Source organism: Crinia signifera, chromosome 6, assembly GCF_055691185.1.
Source record: "Crinia signifera chromosome 6, ASM5569118v1, whole genome shotgun sequence".
NCBI classification, from domain to species: domain Eukaryota; kingdom Metazoa; phylum Chordata; class Amphibia; order Anura; family Myobatrachidae; genus Crinia; species Crinia signifera.
The window spans coordinates 263,255,550-263,272,247 of record NC_139222.1 but is presented as its reverse complement, the minus strand read 5'-3'; the positions used below and the strand labels follow the sequence as shown (position 1 = coordinate 263,272,247).

Sequence of the window (16,698 nt, the reverse complement as noted above, 5' to 3'; positions counted from 1 at the left end):
GTGACTGCCTCATTGATGACGCTTGTCAAATGGCACATTCGGAAAGCGAAGCATGCAACCACTCAAGCTGCGATATTTAGCCAGCCTTTCAAATGTCTAGAAAGCAAAAACAGTTTCCTTTTTGGCATTTTACAAAAATGGCTGAAAAAAAAACACACCACCAGTATTTTTAAACGACAAAAAAAAATAATAATAAAAACAACTAAACTATAAAAAACAGCCAAAAGTAATCTATATAAACCAACAAACCAAAGTAAAACGATATAGCACTATTGTACACACACAGCTTATACAAAGAATCATAATAGTTTTTACTTTACTTACTAAAGATAAAAGGGGGTTCTAAGGACAGCCATTTTTTGGGTGACCCTGGAATTGTGACCAGTAGTGCATCAATCAGCTAAAACTCATATTAAAAAAGCGAGAAGTAAAAGTTTCAAGTTTAGCCCTCGCAAATTACAAGTATGGACGTTATTTCTGAGCATTCACATTGTATTGTCATATTAATTAACAAATCAACTATTTATCATTTCTCTGGGATTATGAATACATTATAGTAGACAGGTTTGAAGCAGGTTGACTGCTGGGAAGGAAGGAGATGCAACGCTAGCTGTAGCTTTCAGTGATGGGTTCCACCTGGCTGGGGGTGGGGGGTCCTACATGTAATACACTTGCAAAAATATTCTAGATTCCAAAATTACAGTACAGCCAATCTCAGAGAAGGCGCACAACTAATGTTCGATATATGTTCTTCTTTTCGAAACATTGGCCGTTAAGCAAACACAAAAAGTCTAAATCTCATTTAGTACGCTGTACTGCTTACAATGTAATCAGAACATGCAACATAAAAGCAGAACTTGGAATGTACTAGTAGATCAAAGATGCGGCGCTAATAAACACAGCGGATATTTTAGTTACCATGGGTAGTATTTTCTTTATTGAATAGGGCTGTGCTTAAACAATATGGTTCTTAGCTACTACACATAAACATTAAATCCCTAACCCAGTGATTGACCTAATTTAAAGTTATTTATCCAGCAAGCACCATAGGCACAAGATTACAAAAATTCACTTAAAAAAAAAAATTCCTGCAGCATATTCACTATCAGATTATTCCTTCCTGTGAGCGTGCGTGCCAAAACAATGAAGTTAGCAGATTTTTCCATCGCCTCATTCAATCCATCAAAGGGATCCCTTAGAAAACTACATAGCCCAGCATTATCTTTTCCCTTTCACCTGATAAGGCCACAACAGAAGCAAAGAGTGGTTAATATCAGGGTAACTCTTAGACTATGGTTTTTGACAGGCTGGCTGAGAACCCACCCACCCACTTCCGCACAAACACACATTCTGCTATACATATTTCTTTGCAATGCAAGATACCAGGGGTCTGAGCACTTCAAGGGTTTGTGGTTCTATCAAATTATGTAGGGAGGAGAGAAAATTATGAAAAATGACTATGTCGTTGACCTTGTTTTGCGCTGTTTGCTGATCCTAATCCGAAGACGTAAGCGTTTCAATTCAGAATTGCGTCTTGTTCACCCCTCTTGATCTTACAATAATAATACAGTGAGGAGTGTTTCTCATCATATCTACTATTACTGGAGAGGCTAGAAGTGGATACTTGTGTTGTGTTTTAAAATTAGTGATCACAGGCTGCCCTGCTCGGAATTTAGATGCGAAATTTAAATGCGTAGAGAAAATTTTTGCATTAGAAATATCATTTAAAAAAATAATAATAAAAAATTTGAAAAAGACCTATGAATTTACACTCGTTCTAAGTAGGTGACCCTGTTCTTTTACTATCCAAAATATAAAATTGGGGGGAGCAATAGTGACTGTAAATAAATATGGATAGTCTTTTAAATCACATTAATGTCTAATAGCCTGACTTCTAAATTAAATATCATCATATGAGATCTTAAAGATGACACATTTACACTTGGAACCGGTTAGGGGGCGGAAATGACTTGGCCGAAAATAGAACTTTAAATGCCCTAATTAGCCGCTTAACCGTAAAGAAGTTCACCTGAAGTGTAAAGGTAAAATATGCCAAGAAATTGCCCTTAGATTCCTTAATCATCAGGAGAATGATTGGGATAATGTAGAAATTATCCGTATCCTGACCTTATACCAGTCATACAATTATAACACTGGGGGTGTTCATGTTTCACTCAGATAATTTTGTGTCAAGCAGCATTGGATGAAAACATGGCCATTAATCAAAATTTCCTATATCCTTGAAATCAATGCCAAATTTGCAGCAGAGAGAAAGACAGAAAAGCTGTTTACTTAGAAAATAACAATTTATTACAGAGATCTTTGAACCATGCAACACCTTGTAAAGCGAAAACCATAGCACAAGATCATCTAGGAATAAGCCAGGTTTAGTGTTCTGCAGCCACGGGCAAACATCAAGGCACTATAATATAGAGGGATTCGGCCACTTCCGGTGCCTCATTTAATTTTTTTATTTTTAAAAATGCAACCAAACAACCGATTCTTGCAGATTTTCCCACATTTTAGTGAATAGAAATCCTCGGATCTCTAAGTGATGTGTAATTAAAATTATATAAAAAAAACCTTCTTGACAGGCCAAGGCTTAGCCAAAATGTAAATGCCATTAAAGAAGACAATGAATTTAATTTTATTTAATGTCCCTTTTTGCAGATCTTCATTTACATAGCATTTTTAACAAAAGCATTGACCTTATAAATGCTGGCATTTGTACAGCTTCTGCGGCGTCGGATTTAATCATGCTTTCACAAAGCCATGAGGGAGAACCCAGTAAGTTCCCTGGTTGGATATAGGGTAGGAATTATAAAGAGAGAAAAAAAAAACATTGCGACTGGTCAAATGTTTACCCTCCTTGCCTCAGAAAACAACCTGACACGAACAGTGTAAGAGGTCTGGGGAATAAACCATTGCTGTTTGTAAGGCTCTGTAATAATCATACATAATCGTTTGGAAATATAGCTAATAAAAAATATAATGAGTGTTCAGCAAAATCGGCATTAGGCCCAAATTACATGATATTAATACTAGAACAGGTGCAGAAAGGCACTTTAAATGAGGTAAATGAATAAAATGTCCCAGAGCACAACTGTGTGCACTGACAAAAAGTCAATCACATGAATAATTCAGAGAACAGGGCTGCCAGCAAAGGTCAGCTTTCTATGACCTTTGAGACAGGAAGTGAAAGGAAACACAGTTTGCTACAAAAAAAAATCCAGTCTTCGGCTACTGTTCTAAAATTACAAAAAAAAACAATAAAAAATAAAATAAAAAGTGTAACACACACACAAAAAAAAACTATACCATAAAGAGAATTTTTTACAAAAATAATCGAGAAAATTAATTTTCATTTTAAAAAATATATACTTAATTTTTTTTTTGTGCAAAATTGTCAACTAAGCGTTTTAGGTTACATAGAACCCTATCAGGTTGAAATTTAGCAGCAGCTGTTAAATATGACAAAAGTTTTTTTTTTTTTTTCTCTCCTCTTTCCCCCACCAAATCTCAAGCTTTTCCAACTCTGTATGAAAGAAAATGGAATAAACAGATGTCTGGCTTACATACAGGAAAGTAGGACATACTTGGAATGATAAGTCTCCTAAACTCTATAGAATAATGCCAAATTTATTTGGAGGGGGGGGTGCATTTACTACCCACAGAGATGCCAACCAGCAGTATGTCTGTGATGGCACCATCTGGAATTACATTGCAGAGCATGCTATTAGTGATACACGGTGCCCAGTGCAGGGCTGCCATTTCTTCCCCTGGTTTGCTGCTTCATGTTTTCATAGTAAGGTAATCCCTGCCTCCCTTTTTCTTCCTCCACAATCAGTCTTTTCAGTTCCTTACACGAAGAAACCAGGTCCTTGTGTGCACAGAAGTCAAACAAGAATTTTTTTTTTTTTTGGGGGGGGGGGGGGGGGGTGTACAGTAGAATGGACCCTGGCAGGAATTTCCATAGGTTGCAATAAAACATGTTATATGATGGCTGTGAAGAATTATATCAGCCTATGGTGTGGTTTAAGTTTAGAACTCACAGCAGCATCCTGTAATCACTTACAGCCATAGGAATGTATCGGTGAAATAGGATAGATTTATCTGTTCATAGCTGTAATATGTAGACAATGGGTGTTGCTAATGAGGAACATCTGCTTTTGGGTTTTCCAAGAAAACATTATTCCTCTATGAATATGATACTCTCATCCTTTTCAGAAAATACCACAAGGAAAATATAGCCCTTTCCTCTCTTTATTCCAATCATTTTTGATAAATAAAAAAATGACCAGTTTCTATATATTTGTTTTTCTGTTTATGTTTTTATTTATTTTTTGCAATAGTTGTATGTCTTGCACTCTCCTGCCCGCTCACAATCCAGGATTTCTATTTTGTAATAAATGATCATATTAAATATTCAGAATGTTTTTTAAAATTGTATTCCTGTTAATCCGATACACCCAATGACAACTTTGTTCAAGTGTTGGGATTACTATCGCAAATTTGTCGCGCATGGACAGCCAGTTTTGGATGACGCATGTCTACGGCTAAAACATTATATAAGAATAAAGCACGGGATGTGATTTATAAAACCTAAGTGTCATTTTATTTCATTTTTTTTATTACTGTCAAGATTGTTCTGCTGACCAGAAATGGGAAGCAAATGTGTCTGCCTGAAAACTAGCCAAAAACTGCGGCAAAATATTGAGAAATAATTGTCATATTTCACTTTTACACCAACTAGCCATGTGGTCGCACAATTTGGACCTGGAAAACTGTGAATGGACCCAAATAACGATAATGTTAGAGCTAGCGGGAATATAACAAAAATGGCAATTGTAGAACAAGTGTCTGCCAATACAACAAGACCTGACTTAAATATAATTACTAGGAAATTAAACTGATGCTGGCAGCTCATTTAATGGCCATTTTTTTCCATCCTGAATATATTTGAAACATTTAAAACAATTTTGTAATTTCCTCTTAACAAACAGATCTACGGAAATGTTCAAATTGGCCCAATGTACAGTATGTTAAGTATGGAAGTGTACCTCCACCGCCTCACTAACCATGTGTAATACATTTATGGAAGTGTGATATTTTGTCACCATAAGTGACAGGTCTTTTAGAAAGCGAGATGTAATTCAGTTTTCCATTGAAGGTAGAAAAAAAAAAAAAAAACACTGCATGTTCAGTTCCAAAGTGAAGTATATGATTGAAATTCCTATAAAATTGTCATATCTTTAAATTTAGAAGCACAGCAGATTTTCCATCAATAATTAAGATCTCCAAAGCATTTATGTGAGACATAAATGGAGTTTCAATCTTCCTTATTCAAATAAACATGGTGAAGCCATTAACTAAATGTTTCTTTGATTTTTTTTTCCCCCCTCTGATGCATCCAACATATCAAATTATAAGGCACTTGTCTAAGGTACAAATACAATTTCAATTTGCACTTGAAATACTTCAATAGGACGATAATCAGTTGCATAATTCTTCTCGCTACCTGATGTATCATTGCCCAAACATTATTAAAAAATAAATGCACCAAAAAAAAAAACTTTTTTTCGAAAAATCGCTTAGACTCAAGAAAAAAGAGCTCAATGCCAAAAAAAAATAAATACAATAAAAAAAGGTGTAACCAAGAAGTGTAATATTGTTTAAAGGGCTCTATATAGCTTACGAAGAACTGCCCATATTGAATTAATAGTGGATCAGCTACAGATGTCAAAAAGACTTCATGGTAAACCTATGACGTTCACACTATATTCCAGTGATAAAATCCCTCTGTTTATATAAATATAGTAGAAATAAGAGTAATAATAGTAATCTAGTAAAATTTAATCTTGCTAGAACATTTCAACAGCTAAACACTCAAGACAAATATAATTACACTGATATCCCCACCTATGTGGTTAGGACGAGTGTTGAATTTGTTCCTAGTGGTCTGACACCGTCTCAGATTGGAGGAAACAACTGGTCAAGCCTATTTGATTACTAATAAAAGAGATGTCCCTTCTGTCAGATACCTAACATTCCCCACTATGTAAACAGATATTTCGTCTAGTTAAACATTAGCATTGCTCCTCACTAGTGGTTGCATATTTCTAGAGGCTTAACTCTGGGACTTTTCTGGATTTAATTTTTCACTCACTGGACAGCAAAGTTCATGATCAAAAAGATACATTTGTAATGAAAGCTGTTGAAACACAAACCCCTAGTCTAAACAATCGGTGGGGGGGGTGTTACGTTCAGATGCCCCGGATTTGGGTAGCAGTTATGAACTTGCTGCCAATCAAATGTACGTCGTTTGATTGGTTCAATATACAAGGGGGGTAAGGCTGGGAACCTCACTGGTAATATCACATGCATCAACATACTTCAGACATTTCTCTTCTACCAATGATATTAATGCTATAAATTAAGGAGGGAGCAGGGTTTGCATAAACGTGTTTCAGAGACTGCAACCAGGGTGGGCAAATCAGTTCCAATTACAGTAAGTTTGGTTTGTTAGTTGCCTATTTGCTTTGCTACGTAAGTGACAGCTACAATTGCGGGGAAATTAGAATGCATTTCAAACTTAATTGATGGCAGATTAAATTAATTGTAACATTGGACAACAAATGCAAGCCACTGCCACCCAAGTGTCTCTACTGGGGGCACTGCCACTACCGGCACAATGCAAAAAAAAAAACCTGAAGCACTTGTTAACAAATTAACAGAACGCCATTTTCCTTTTGACATCTCTATGTTTAAAGCCAAAAACTCTCTAGGCATAGGAGCTCATCACAGCGAGAGAGAGTAAGCAGATGAAAGTGCTCCCCCCCCCACCCCTTCTACCATGACGATTCGCAAGTCATTACCGAATCCCTATAGAATGAGGCACCGAGTTTCCAAGTCAACCCACCTGGACGCGCTAACAGAAGAGGACAACAAGCAAAAGGATAAACTCTACGCTACAGAACACGAAGAAGCCGGCAACAGTGAACAGCAGATATAAATAGAATCCAAAAGGCAGGTCTTACCTGTCAATGATCACGGGGTCCGAGGGGGTTTCGTTTCGGTTGCCACAACTTTTCTTGTCGCAGCATCGACTGTAGAAAAAAAAAATGTAGATTCAAAAAAGAGTGTCAAAAATAAAGGAATATGGTTCGGATCGTTTTAAGCTTCCTACGCCAAGGCCTTTGATTCGATATTGTAACACAGATACCGGATGTACGGATCTGCTCACATAACATTACGTTGGTCGGCCCGAGTTTGCAAGTCAACTCCGCCTGTGGTTAAAAGGCAGAAGCAGCAGATCGGAAATGCAAACAATTTAAATCGTGATGCGAAAAATATGGCAGCCAACATGTTGTAATGTTTGCCTCTGCGGCAAAGTGGAAAGAAGGGAAGGAGGGCGGTCTGGGAATAACTTTTCAACATCTTCCGCTGTTGTTTACCTCTAATTGTCAAGCTGTTATTTCTGGAAAAGATGCAAGATGCAACCTTCATCCAGTATTTCTTTTGGGCATTTATTAATTATAACCACAAAAGCTCGAATGCATCTCATCACAAACTTCCCATTGTTCCTTCTTTAAGCCTACCTTAACTCCCATTATTGAAACTTTAATTAAGGCAGAAATGAAACAAAAATGTTATGCTTCTTGCATTTAAAAAAAAAAAAAAAACGAAGAAGCATACTTGTATAATGGTAACATGTCTAAATTAGCTAAATTAACACCATATGGTACGCAAAGTATATAAAGCCTTTTAAAGCTGACAGCTAAAGTGATTAAAGAAAGTCTACAGTCTCCCACTTACAGCTTAAATCACATCTGTGCACTTTCTATGTTAATTGCAGTACATGCAGAAGTGGATAATAAAGAAATTCCACTTTATTGGTTGTAATTTATATTTATTACCTGATATGAGGAAAAGTCAGCTTTTGTATATTAGTGCGGCAACAATATGTCTGCTCAGATATGGCATTTAGGCAATAGGCAGTATAGCGCGGAATAGGATGCCCCTTAGAGTATAGTGCCTGCTACTGTCTCCCCGCACTGAGTGGTGTTCCTCTCTAATCTCCCGCTACATCATTCTACATGCCACAAAGAGAAATCCAGTGATGCATTTTTATTTATTTGCTACGCAGAGGTGAAGCTCCTGTGCTGGGCAACTATTGAAACAGGTGGGAGAGTGTTCTTTTTTGACACAGAACTGGAGTCATCTGCATTCCAGCAAGCTCCAGATTTAACGCCGCAGCACCGCTCCAGGGACAAGGTTAAGTGACAGTATCAAAATCCAATTCACATATACATGAGCCCTGTAATTAGTACAAAGGACTTTCCCTTTTTATCAATAAAAGACAATTGGATATTTAAGGGAGGCAGGACTTCAGGAGGGGAGTAGCAAAGCCAAAATCTCCCCAAAAAAGACAGATTAAATATATGAAGCAGCCTGATTGCTTTAATGATAAACCCATCATCTACGGCCTATACTTATGGGGTTTTTTAACAGGCCTTGGCCTTGTAAACACATTAATCAAAACACTCAGCGGATATATATATATATAAAAGCTACAAATGGAAAGACACTATTTGATTTCTCGAAACGCCGCATCCCTCCGATTGTATGCCGTTGTTCCAGAACGCACCTGTGCCATTCACCTGGGAATACACCTGTGTGTCTCTTTAAATGTACAAAAACCATATGCAATTATTGCAAAACATAAAGAGACCATGCATAAATAAGTCTCAATTCATTGTTTTTTTTTTTCCTTTTCCATAAAAATGGTTTTGGAAAACTGGGGAATTTGCTGTTTCGGGAATTAACATCATTTAATGGGATAAAAGTGTAAAACTAAAATGAAAAAAGTTGCAACATGTACAACGCAACAGTATTTCTTTATTGCTTAGAACTGTCCTATATTTACTGTGGAATTACTATAATGTTTGGATCAAGTACATACTGGATGAATATAGTTTCCTCAGCAAACAGAGATGTGCAGGAGAGTGTTTAGTCTCCCTGGAGTTGATTAGTGGAGGAGATGTATTATTGAATAATACAAACGAGACGTGTTTATCTGAGGCCCACGTAACGCGACCCCTAGGGTGACCCCAGCCTCTTACCTGCACATAATTTCGTGGGTCAGGAGCACTCTGCACATTTCGGGGTTCTTGTCTTGGCCCTCGTAGATAATTGCCTGCACAAAGTATAATCAATTAGTCAGGGGGTAACAATAAAACACAAGTCAAACCCTGCACCTTAGTCCCTGAAGAGACCCCTGGCATGGACCCACAGTATTTACCCACAGATTCCAGGTGCCCAGGGAAGGTCATGGTGCAGATGGATGTTCATCTTCCAACACCCCCCTATGACTAATTGCATAGAAGGGAGTATTAGAATATTCCCAGGCCCAAACAGTGGCTGAACACAACCTCTGCAGCACGGGAGGGCCTGGCTGTGCTCCTGCACTGACATGGGTAGCAGCAGCATGAAGCAGGGGGTCTTAGGAGTGCCCCCAAGGCCTACACACTCTGTAGATTGGGGTGCTGCAATCTACACATGATTAACCTTTTCATTATCAGCCGATTACTGGTGTCAGGCGATCATTAACACCTGCAGTGCTGCAATTCACCTCTCTAGGGGGGGCCTAGTGACTTACAGATCTACACCCCCTCCCCTGCTGCAATACTGCATCTAAACTCTCCAGGGGGGTGTAGGGGGATCACAGATACACCCGACAGCAATCCTGCAGACTGATGCGTCATTTGGATGCTCACTAAGTGACACATTAACCCCTCCACTGCTGCAGCTTCCATCTGACCTCATTTATGCACCATTAACCCCTAGAGCACTGCAACCTGTGACATTCCACGGCGGAGTAGCATGTGCCAGGTTACAGGCGAGCGTAAATAGTGCAGCAAAATAATTCACAAGACGTAAATAAAAATTATATATATATATATATATATATATATATATATTACACATACATTGTTTTCCCATATATGTATTAAAATACGTTGGCATGCTAGTAGGAGAGCCGCGTGTATTCCAGGCTGCGGGTATCTGTGGACGCAACTGACATTGTTTCAATTCAAATCATTTCCTTTCAAAACAAAACCGTTGCATTCTCTTCCCCACAACCTGTCAGTTGTTTAGGTACTTATGTAATATCTGGGCTCCCGTTTTTCTTATGAGACCGCGTCCCCTCGCGGGGCTCGCTGCGCTCACCACGCTTCGGGCACGGTGGCTCGCTGCGCTCGCCACACTATATAAAATCAACTCCATGCGTAATTGGATAGTAGGGGTATGAAAAAATGGGGTGCATTTAACATGGGAGCCCAGATAATACATAAGTACCGTTGTTTATTTATTTATTGTTTATGGAGATAAATATATTTCAAACCCCCAGTGAGGTCCCGCTAGGAGAAGCGCTGGCGCTCTCCGCCCGGAGCAGGGAGCCGTGTGCGATGCAATATGCTGATCGCTGGGTGAGATGGAAAAAGAGAAGCGCTAATGGCCAATCTGCTGTTTATTTTGAAACTGCTAACAATGATTTTTCTTTGGTAAAAGGCAGTGCCTGGGCGCACGGATGGCTGGGTTTTGAACATAGGCTCTAACAGATGGTGCCGGGGCTATAGGTGCGCTCTGCTGGGGTGTAAGGAGGGGGGGTGGATTGGGAAGGCTCTGCTACCTCCGGGGCTGAGTAGTGTCACATATCCCGGCTCTGATACTGTAACTGCACTGCCAGCCAGGCAGCAGCCAGCGTCTTAGCCGGGCTCTGTGCCATGCAGACCGGCTGAACGCTTGTCCTTATGCCGGTGCCCACCAGGGCGCAACGAATGCCTAACCCGGGGCGGTGTATCCATAACTCCGGGCACTGCCACATGGACAAGGAGCCAGGACATTGCAATCCACAGCTCTAGCCGCCTGGGATTCCCCAAATATTCCAGAGGGGCCTCACTCTGCACCCCTCCGTCCCTGGGTACCATGTCTTTACGCATGGCACTATCTCATGGTGCCACTGTCAGCAATCAGCTGGGACCTCTCTGCTAGTACAGAGCACATGGCTACTATCTACAGCCCTACCTGGCACCCCCCCCCCCCCCCCCCCCCTGCCTAACTACAGGGCCTGTGCCACCTCTCTTACCCCCCATCCAAACCGATGACCCAAAACAGACCCGCAGAGACTTTCCAAACTCCCAACACCAACATTGACTTTCTCTAAAGAAAACAAGAATGAAAATAAAATAAAATAACATCGCCTGTTTTAGTAGCCAGGCGAGCTGGACGATCGGTGCGATCCTTGGAAGCTAATTCATTTCAACACCTCGTAAAAATACTAATTGGGGTATCTATTTTGCAGCCCCTTTAACGCTTTCAGTGCCTCTGCCCATGGGATTGGCGCATACAGTATGCGCTGCTGGCTGTTTGAGCCAGGGCAAATATTTGTATCCACGGAGGGGGAAGGGGGGTGCAAAAGAATAGCCACAATACGGAGAGGTATGACGGGGATTTAGAGGTTTTGGGTGGCACGTCTGCGCTTTTGTATAAGGCGCAGAAGCGCCACTGATAATAACTGCGTGCAATGGGGGCTAGTGGAAATGATTGCACAGAGGTGACCAATTCAATAGTCATTTTAAACATAACTATAAAATAATCTTTATTTATTTTAAAGTCTCATAAGACACCAGTAGTACAGGCCATAGATGCCCGGTAGCAAACACAACATGGTGTAGACATAATTTAGCATTCAATCTGTATTTTGAAATGCAACGCCTGTCATCAGCAGAAATATGCTGGGAGTTGTAGTCCAGGGATTACAGGAACTATATGGAATAATGCTATAAGATTACACCCTAAACTTCCTAGGCGACTATTTAGCTGATCCCAGATGCCACCCTCTCACCATCATTACAGAAAGCATCTGAATGTGTTCTAACGCCTGGTGCCAGCAAGCCTTGGAGCACAGAGGCTGAAGAACGCCTGGCCCCAGCCAAGGCACCGAGCAGGAACATCAGAACAGATTTAGGAGCAGATAGTATTTGCAGAACAGCTTTTTATTAATGTGGGAGATCATAGCCACAACATTGGGCTCGTCCCTCCCCAGTGTTGGTGGATACACAAGCCATATAACTTGTGCTGATTGCCTCTCACCCTCTGCTGGAACCCACGTATTTAGAAATGATTTATTTTTGGTTTTGTAGCACAAACAGAAATCTATAAACTGTCGGTTCAGCGCCATTGACTCTTTGATCAGTTACTGGGGGCTATTTTCAGCCAGTGAGGAGATTACATGCCCAGATTCCCCTCTGTTTAGGCTGTGTCAGACCCCCAGACAAATTAACAATCAATGGGAGCCCCAGTTTGCAGGACCCTCTTATTTGCAATCAATATTTTTAAATATACATTTTGTATCTATCTATCTATCTCTATCTGTCAAATTGTTGCTATTTACAGAGAGTGACTTTGAGAATCAGATACAATAAACCTCTTAATTACTGGGCAGTGATTTCCGAAAATATTTAGCTGTTTATGTACATAGGAAATAAAGGCACGATTGTCAAGTGGAGAGCGCTCCACAGCCTGAAAGGGCTCCTCTGTAAACCATTGATATAATTGCTTAAGGGTCCAGTGCCTTCACTGCCCCCTGTTTGCTGTCTGTCACTTCATCTCCTCCTTAGGAGGAACTCAAGTGGCATCAATGACAATCCCGAAATCGACTGGGTAAGACTGCAAAAATAATAAGTTTGTTCTTTTGCCTGTGCGTAAAAATGTGGCAGAAACGTCTCCATAGTTGATAATAACTGGCACTGTCTTGTGGATACATTATATATATATATATATATATATATATATATATATATATATATATATATATATATATGGACAGGGGTGCCTTAAATGCGCTGTCTGCTCCTCCATGTAATTGCTGTGGATGTTATTGATAACCTCCAGCAACTATCAGGAAAGTTGTACACGACAGGTTAAATAATTTAATAAGCAACTCGTGTAATTATGTTATTTACAAGGTCTGACAGGGAGTTAGTGATGGAGACACAGGAGCAGGAAACGGACGGGGGGGTTCCGTGACCCCATGCAGCCTGGAGTTTGAATTATGGAGATGGGGGGCTGAGAGGTGACAGAGACCAGAGACGAACAAGGTGACTTTTCACCTTAGTACATTTAACATGGAGATCTAGACAGTGTCCTCTTGCCCAAAACATCATAGCTAGGCAGGCAAGGAACATAACGGTTTAGTATATGTATATATATATATATATATATATATATATATATATATATATATATATATATATATATATATATATATATATATATATATATAGTGAATGAGTCTCATTATAGAGTGTCACAGTAAAACACATATAGGGTGACAATTTTAATAAAGCTTATGTTTCCACCTGAGAGTTGTGTTACCTGTTTCCTATATATTATATGACACATTAACAAACTTTCAGAGTGATGTAAAACGTCCTCACCTGTTTGGTCATTGAGTCTATGAGACGAACATATAAGTCTTGCTCTGTTCTAACTCCTGCAAGGCAGAGAAGAAGGGAGAAAGGGGGAACATCAAATATAAATTGCATTTACTGTAAATGAGTAAGGGGGAAAAAAATCGCATGCGAGCTTAATAAATTCACAACAAGCAGCCATTTGTCTCGGTATTTACTAAAGCATAGCAAACGATAATAAAGTGGAGTGTACAGAACAGCAGAACATAAATGTAGTTTTTTACGAATATTATTTTATTATCTTCGAAATTGTACATTGATCCTTATCTTATTTTCATTTTTATTATGTTTTTGTTATTTTTGCACTGTTTTAGATTTATCTTATAGAGTGTTGTTTTATTTTGGTTTGTTTGTTGTTGTTGAATGGAATGGTGTGATCTTGGCAGATGACAGATGCGGTGATTGCTCAACGTTATTAGTTAACATTAAATATGTGTTCAAATCGCTTATTTAATGAGAAAATGACATTAACCAACGTGAATCAACTATCGTAAGCGACAAAGGACTTTAAACGTAAATCATTTATTGTATTAATAATGCTATTGTTTATTTTATTTTATTTTTTGACAAATTGACCAATCGTATGTCAGTGTACGGATCTATTGATTTGCGATGTGGGTGTTCCTTAATATATACAGAAAAACTAATTGATAGGTTTTTTTGTTTTTTTTTTTAAATACACCTTTTTAAATATAATTATAGTAATAATAATAATATTGATAATAATAATATATAATAATACAGTATAGGCGATAATAATAGTGTTTTTGCAATGCATAATACAATTATTAGCAACTTACCATTACTGTATAATAACTGCAGTTTGTAGTGAATTCCATTATTAGTTTTTTCACTATTGGGCTCCTGAAAATAATAGTACAATGTTACTTATTTAGATTGGAAGTATTGATGACATATTTAGTTGTCAGAATATATATATATATATATATATATATATATATATATATATATATATATATATGTATATTGTCTGGGGTATATAGGACGTTTGACAGTGTGTGGTACCCATCCCTTAGTGCCCAGATGGCAGGGGTGATATACAGGAAGGGTTGCATTTAATCCTTTAAATAAGTCAGTAATTACTGGTAACTTTCTAAGTCACCTGTAAAGGTGCAATAAGGGGGGACATCTACACACACGTGGTTACTTCTCATCTGGAGCCCACTTATGGATAACTTCGTACCAACTCCAGGAGAATATCATCATTTTTTAGGGAAGAATTCTAGATTTTTATTTGCATAAGCATGCAGTGGAAGGGGACAGGGGGTATGAGGGGCATTGTAGATCTTTTCTAGACTTACTTTCTCCTTCTCCACAAAATCCACAAAGGCTGTCCTCTCAATCTCCACCGGCTGCCCCTGCCTGTCGTACAGGGCTAGCACGAAGTGGAAAAAATTGGATTTCCTGAGGTTGGAGGGCGGCTGCTTCTCGAAGTGCGCCCGGGCCAGACCCACACCACTGCGGGAGGAAAGCAAGGACAAGGGCTGGGTGAGATCACTGGTGCCAGGGTGCCAGCCAGTTGCATACAAAGGGGGCATGGGTGAGTGTAGGGGGGTAAAAGGGAAAAATCAGAGGAATCTCTGCCTGTGCCACTAAGCACAGGATGTAACCACAGGGCACAGGCACAGGGAGATTGTCATTGATATAGACCATTGGCGAGGGGGGGATTTACAATCAGGATGAGAAATAAACCCAAACATCATTTGGCACACGTTACCTTTGGGCGGCTGTGTTAGCGTCTACTACCCCTGCAGTATGCATCCATGATCGGACTGGATTCATCCCACCTCCCAGCGGTTCTTCTTTCATGGTGGTCCCACCTCTGGGTATATTTTCCTGAATCCCAAACATTTAAAAACTCAAGATTTGGGGCACAATCAGCTCCTGCCAAAAATCTGGGGTGCAAATGGGAAAAAAAAAAAAAGAAATAAAAATAAAAAAAGTAAAAGTCAAAGGTTCCCCCCTCTCTTTCTCTCTTTCTGTCTCCTCTCTCTTTTTTTATGTTAGTGATGGCTCTGCTCCCCAGGATCAGTAGGAGAGGACCCCAGTTCAAGTCTTGCTTCCTCTCCTGTGTTGGCACAGTAGAAACAATTTGCAAAAGCACTTCTTGCAGATAACTTGGACTGCCTTCCCAGTCCTGGTGGTGATGAATGCAACAGCAGGAACAGCAACAGCAACACCAACAGCAAAACAACTAAAAAAAAACAAATAAATAAAAATAAAACAAAAATAAAAAATAAAAAAACAAAAAAATTAAAATAAAAGTACCACTAGCTCTTGCAGTGATGGGGAAGAAGAATAAATATATATATATATATTAGGGGGTCGGTGCGTGTAGCTGCTCTCAATGTGGTGTCATCCCAGCATTAAAAAACACAGCATCCCAAAAAAAAAGGGCTTCAGGACACTGCTGAATCGACCACTTCTGGCAGCGTTCTCCTGCTCCAAAAGACAAATAAACCGACGAGTGATAGCCACGGAGGTGTTTCCTGGGCACAGGAGAGGGGGATGAGGGGCCTTTGGCGTCTGGCAGGATGGATGGAAGCGAACAAAACTCAGCCCTCTCTCCCCGAGGAATGGAACCTTTCCCGGGAGCCAGAACTCTAAACCCCGGGAGCAGCGCTGTCAGCCGGTGACGCGGCCGGGGGCGGGGCTATGCCCTTATTTGGAAGCGCTGTCTCCTCCTCGGACAGGGCTGCAAGGAAAGGCTGCCTGTTCAGTGCTGAGTGACTGCTGCAGAGCTCACACTGTCTGCAATGCATGGGCTGCCTGACTCTCCTATACATACATACATATATATACAGCAGCAGCAGCCAATGAACTTATCATCCGGCCAAATAAATCTTACAGGATACAAATGGCAGGCAACATGTGTGTGTGTGTGTGTGTGTGTGTGTGTGTGTGTGTGTGTGTGTGTGTGTGTGTGTGTGTGTGTGTTAGGGACAGATGTGTATTAGGGACACATGTCCCAGATTTCCTAATCTTTTCCTCTCTCTCTCTCTCTCTCTCTCTCTCTCTCTCATTCTCTCAGACGTATTGCATTGTATATTGCTTATTACATTAACTTACTTTGATGATTATGTTGTACATTAAAGTGTGTGTGTGTGTGTGTGTGTGTGTGTGTGTGTGTTGTGTGTGTGTA

General features: G+C 39.7%; 1 protein-coding gene across 32 annotated transcripts in view; it reads right to left on the bottom strand.

Annotated features, from left to right (window-relative positions):
* The window catches only part of EBF3 (EBF transcription factor 3), a 127,406-nt gene extending 111,136 nt beyond the window's left edge, over window positions 1–16,270 (bottom strand). For 4 of the 32 annotated variants that reach the window (XR_014444632.1, XR_014444633.1, XM_083149480.1 and 1 more), the window contains exons 1-6: window positions 15,274–16,257; window positions 14,858–15,014; window positions 14,336–14,399; window positions 13,503–13,558; window positions 9,123–9,196; window positions 7,038–7,106 (exon numbers count right to left, since the gene is read on the bottom strand). Coding sequence is in view for 30 of the 32 variants with exons in the window: in XM_083149480.1 (XP_083005606.1) it covers window positions 7,038–7,106; window positions 9,123–9,196; window positions 13,503–13,558; window positions 14,336–14,399; window positions 14,858–15,014; window positions 15,274–15,407 (554 nt within the window). In the remaining 2 variants the exon portion in view is untranslated. Of the gene's footprint in view, window positions 1–7,037; window positions 7,107–9,122; window positions 9,197–13,502; window positions 13,559–14,335; window positions 14,400–14,857; window positions 15,015–15,273 lie in introns of all 32 variants that reach the window. The other 28 variants (XM_083149478.1, XM_083149495.1, XM_083149493.1 and 25 more) reach the window with 15 other exon arrangements.
* Window positions 16,271–16,698: the final 428 nt, after the last annotated feature.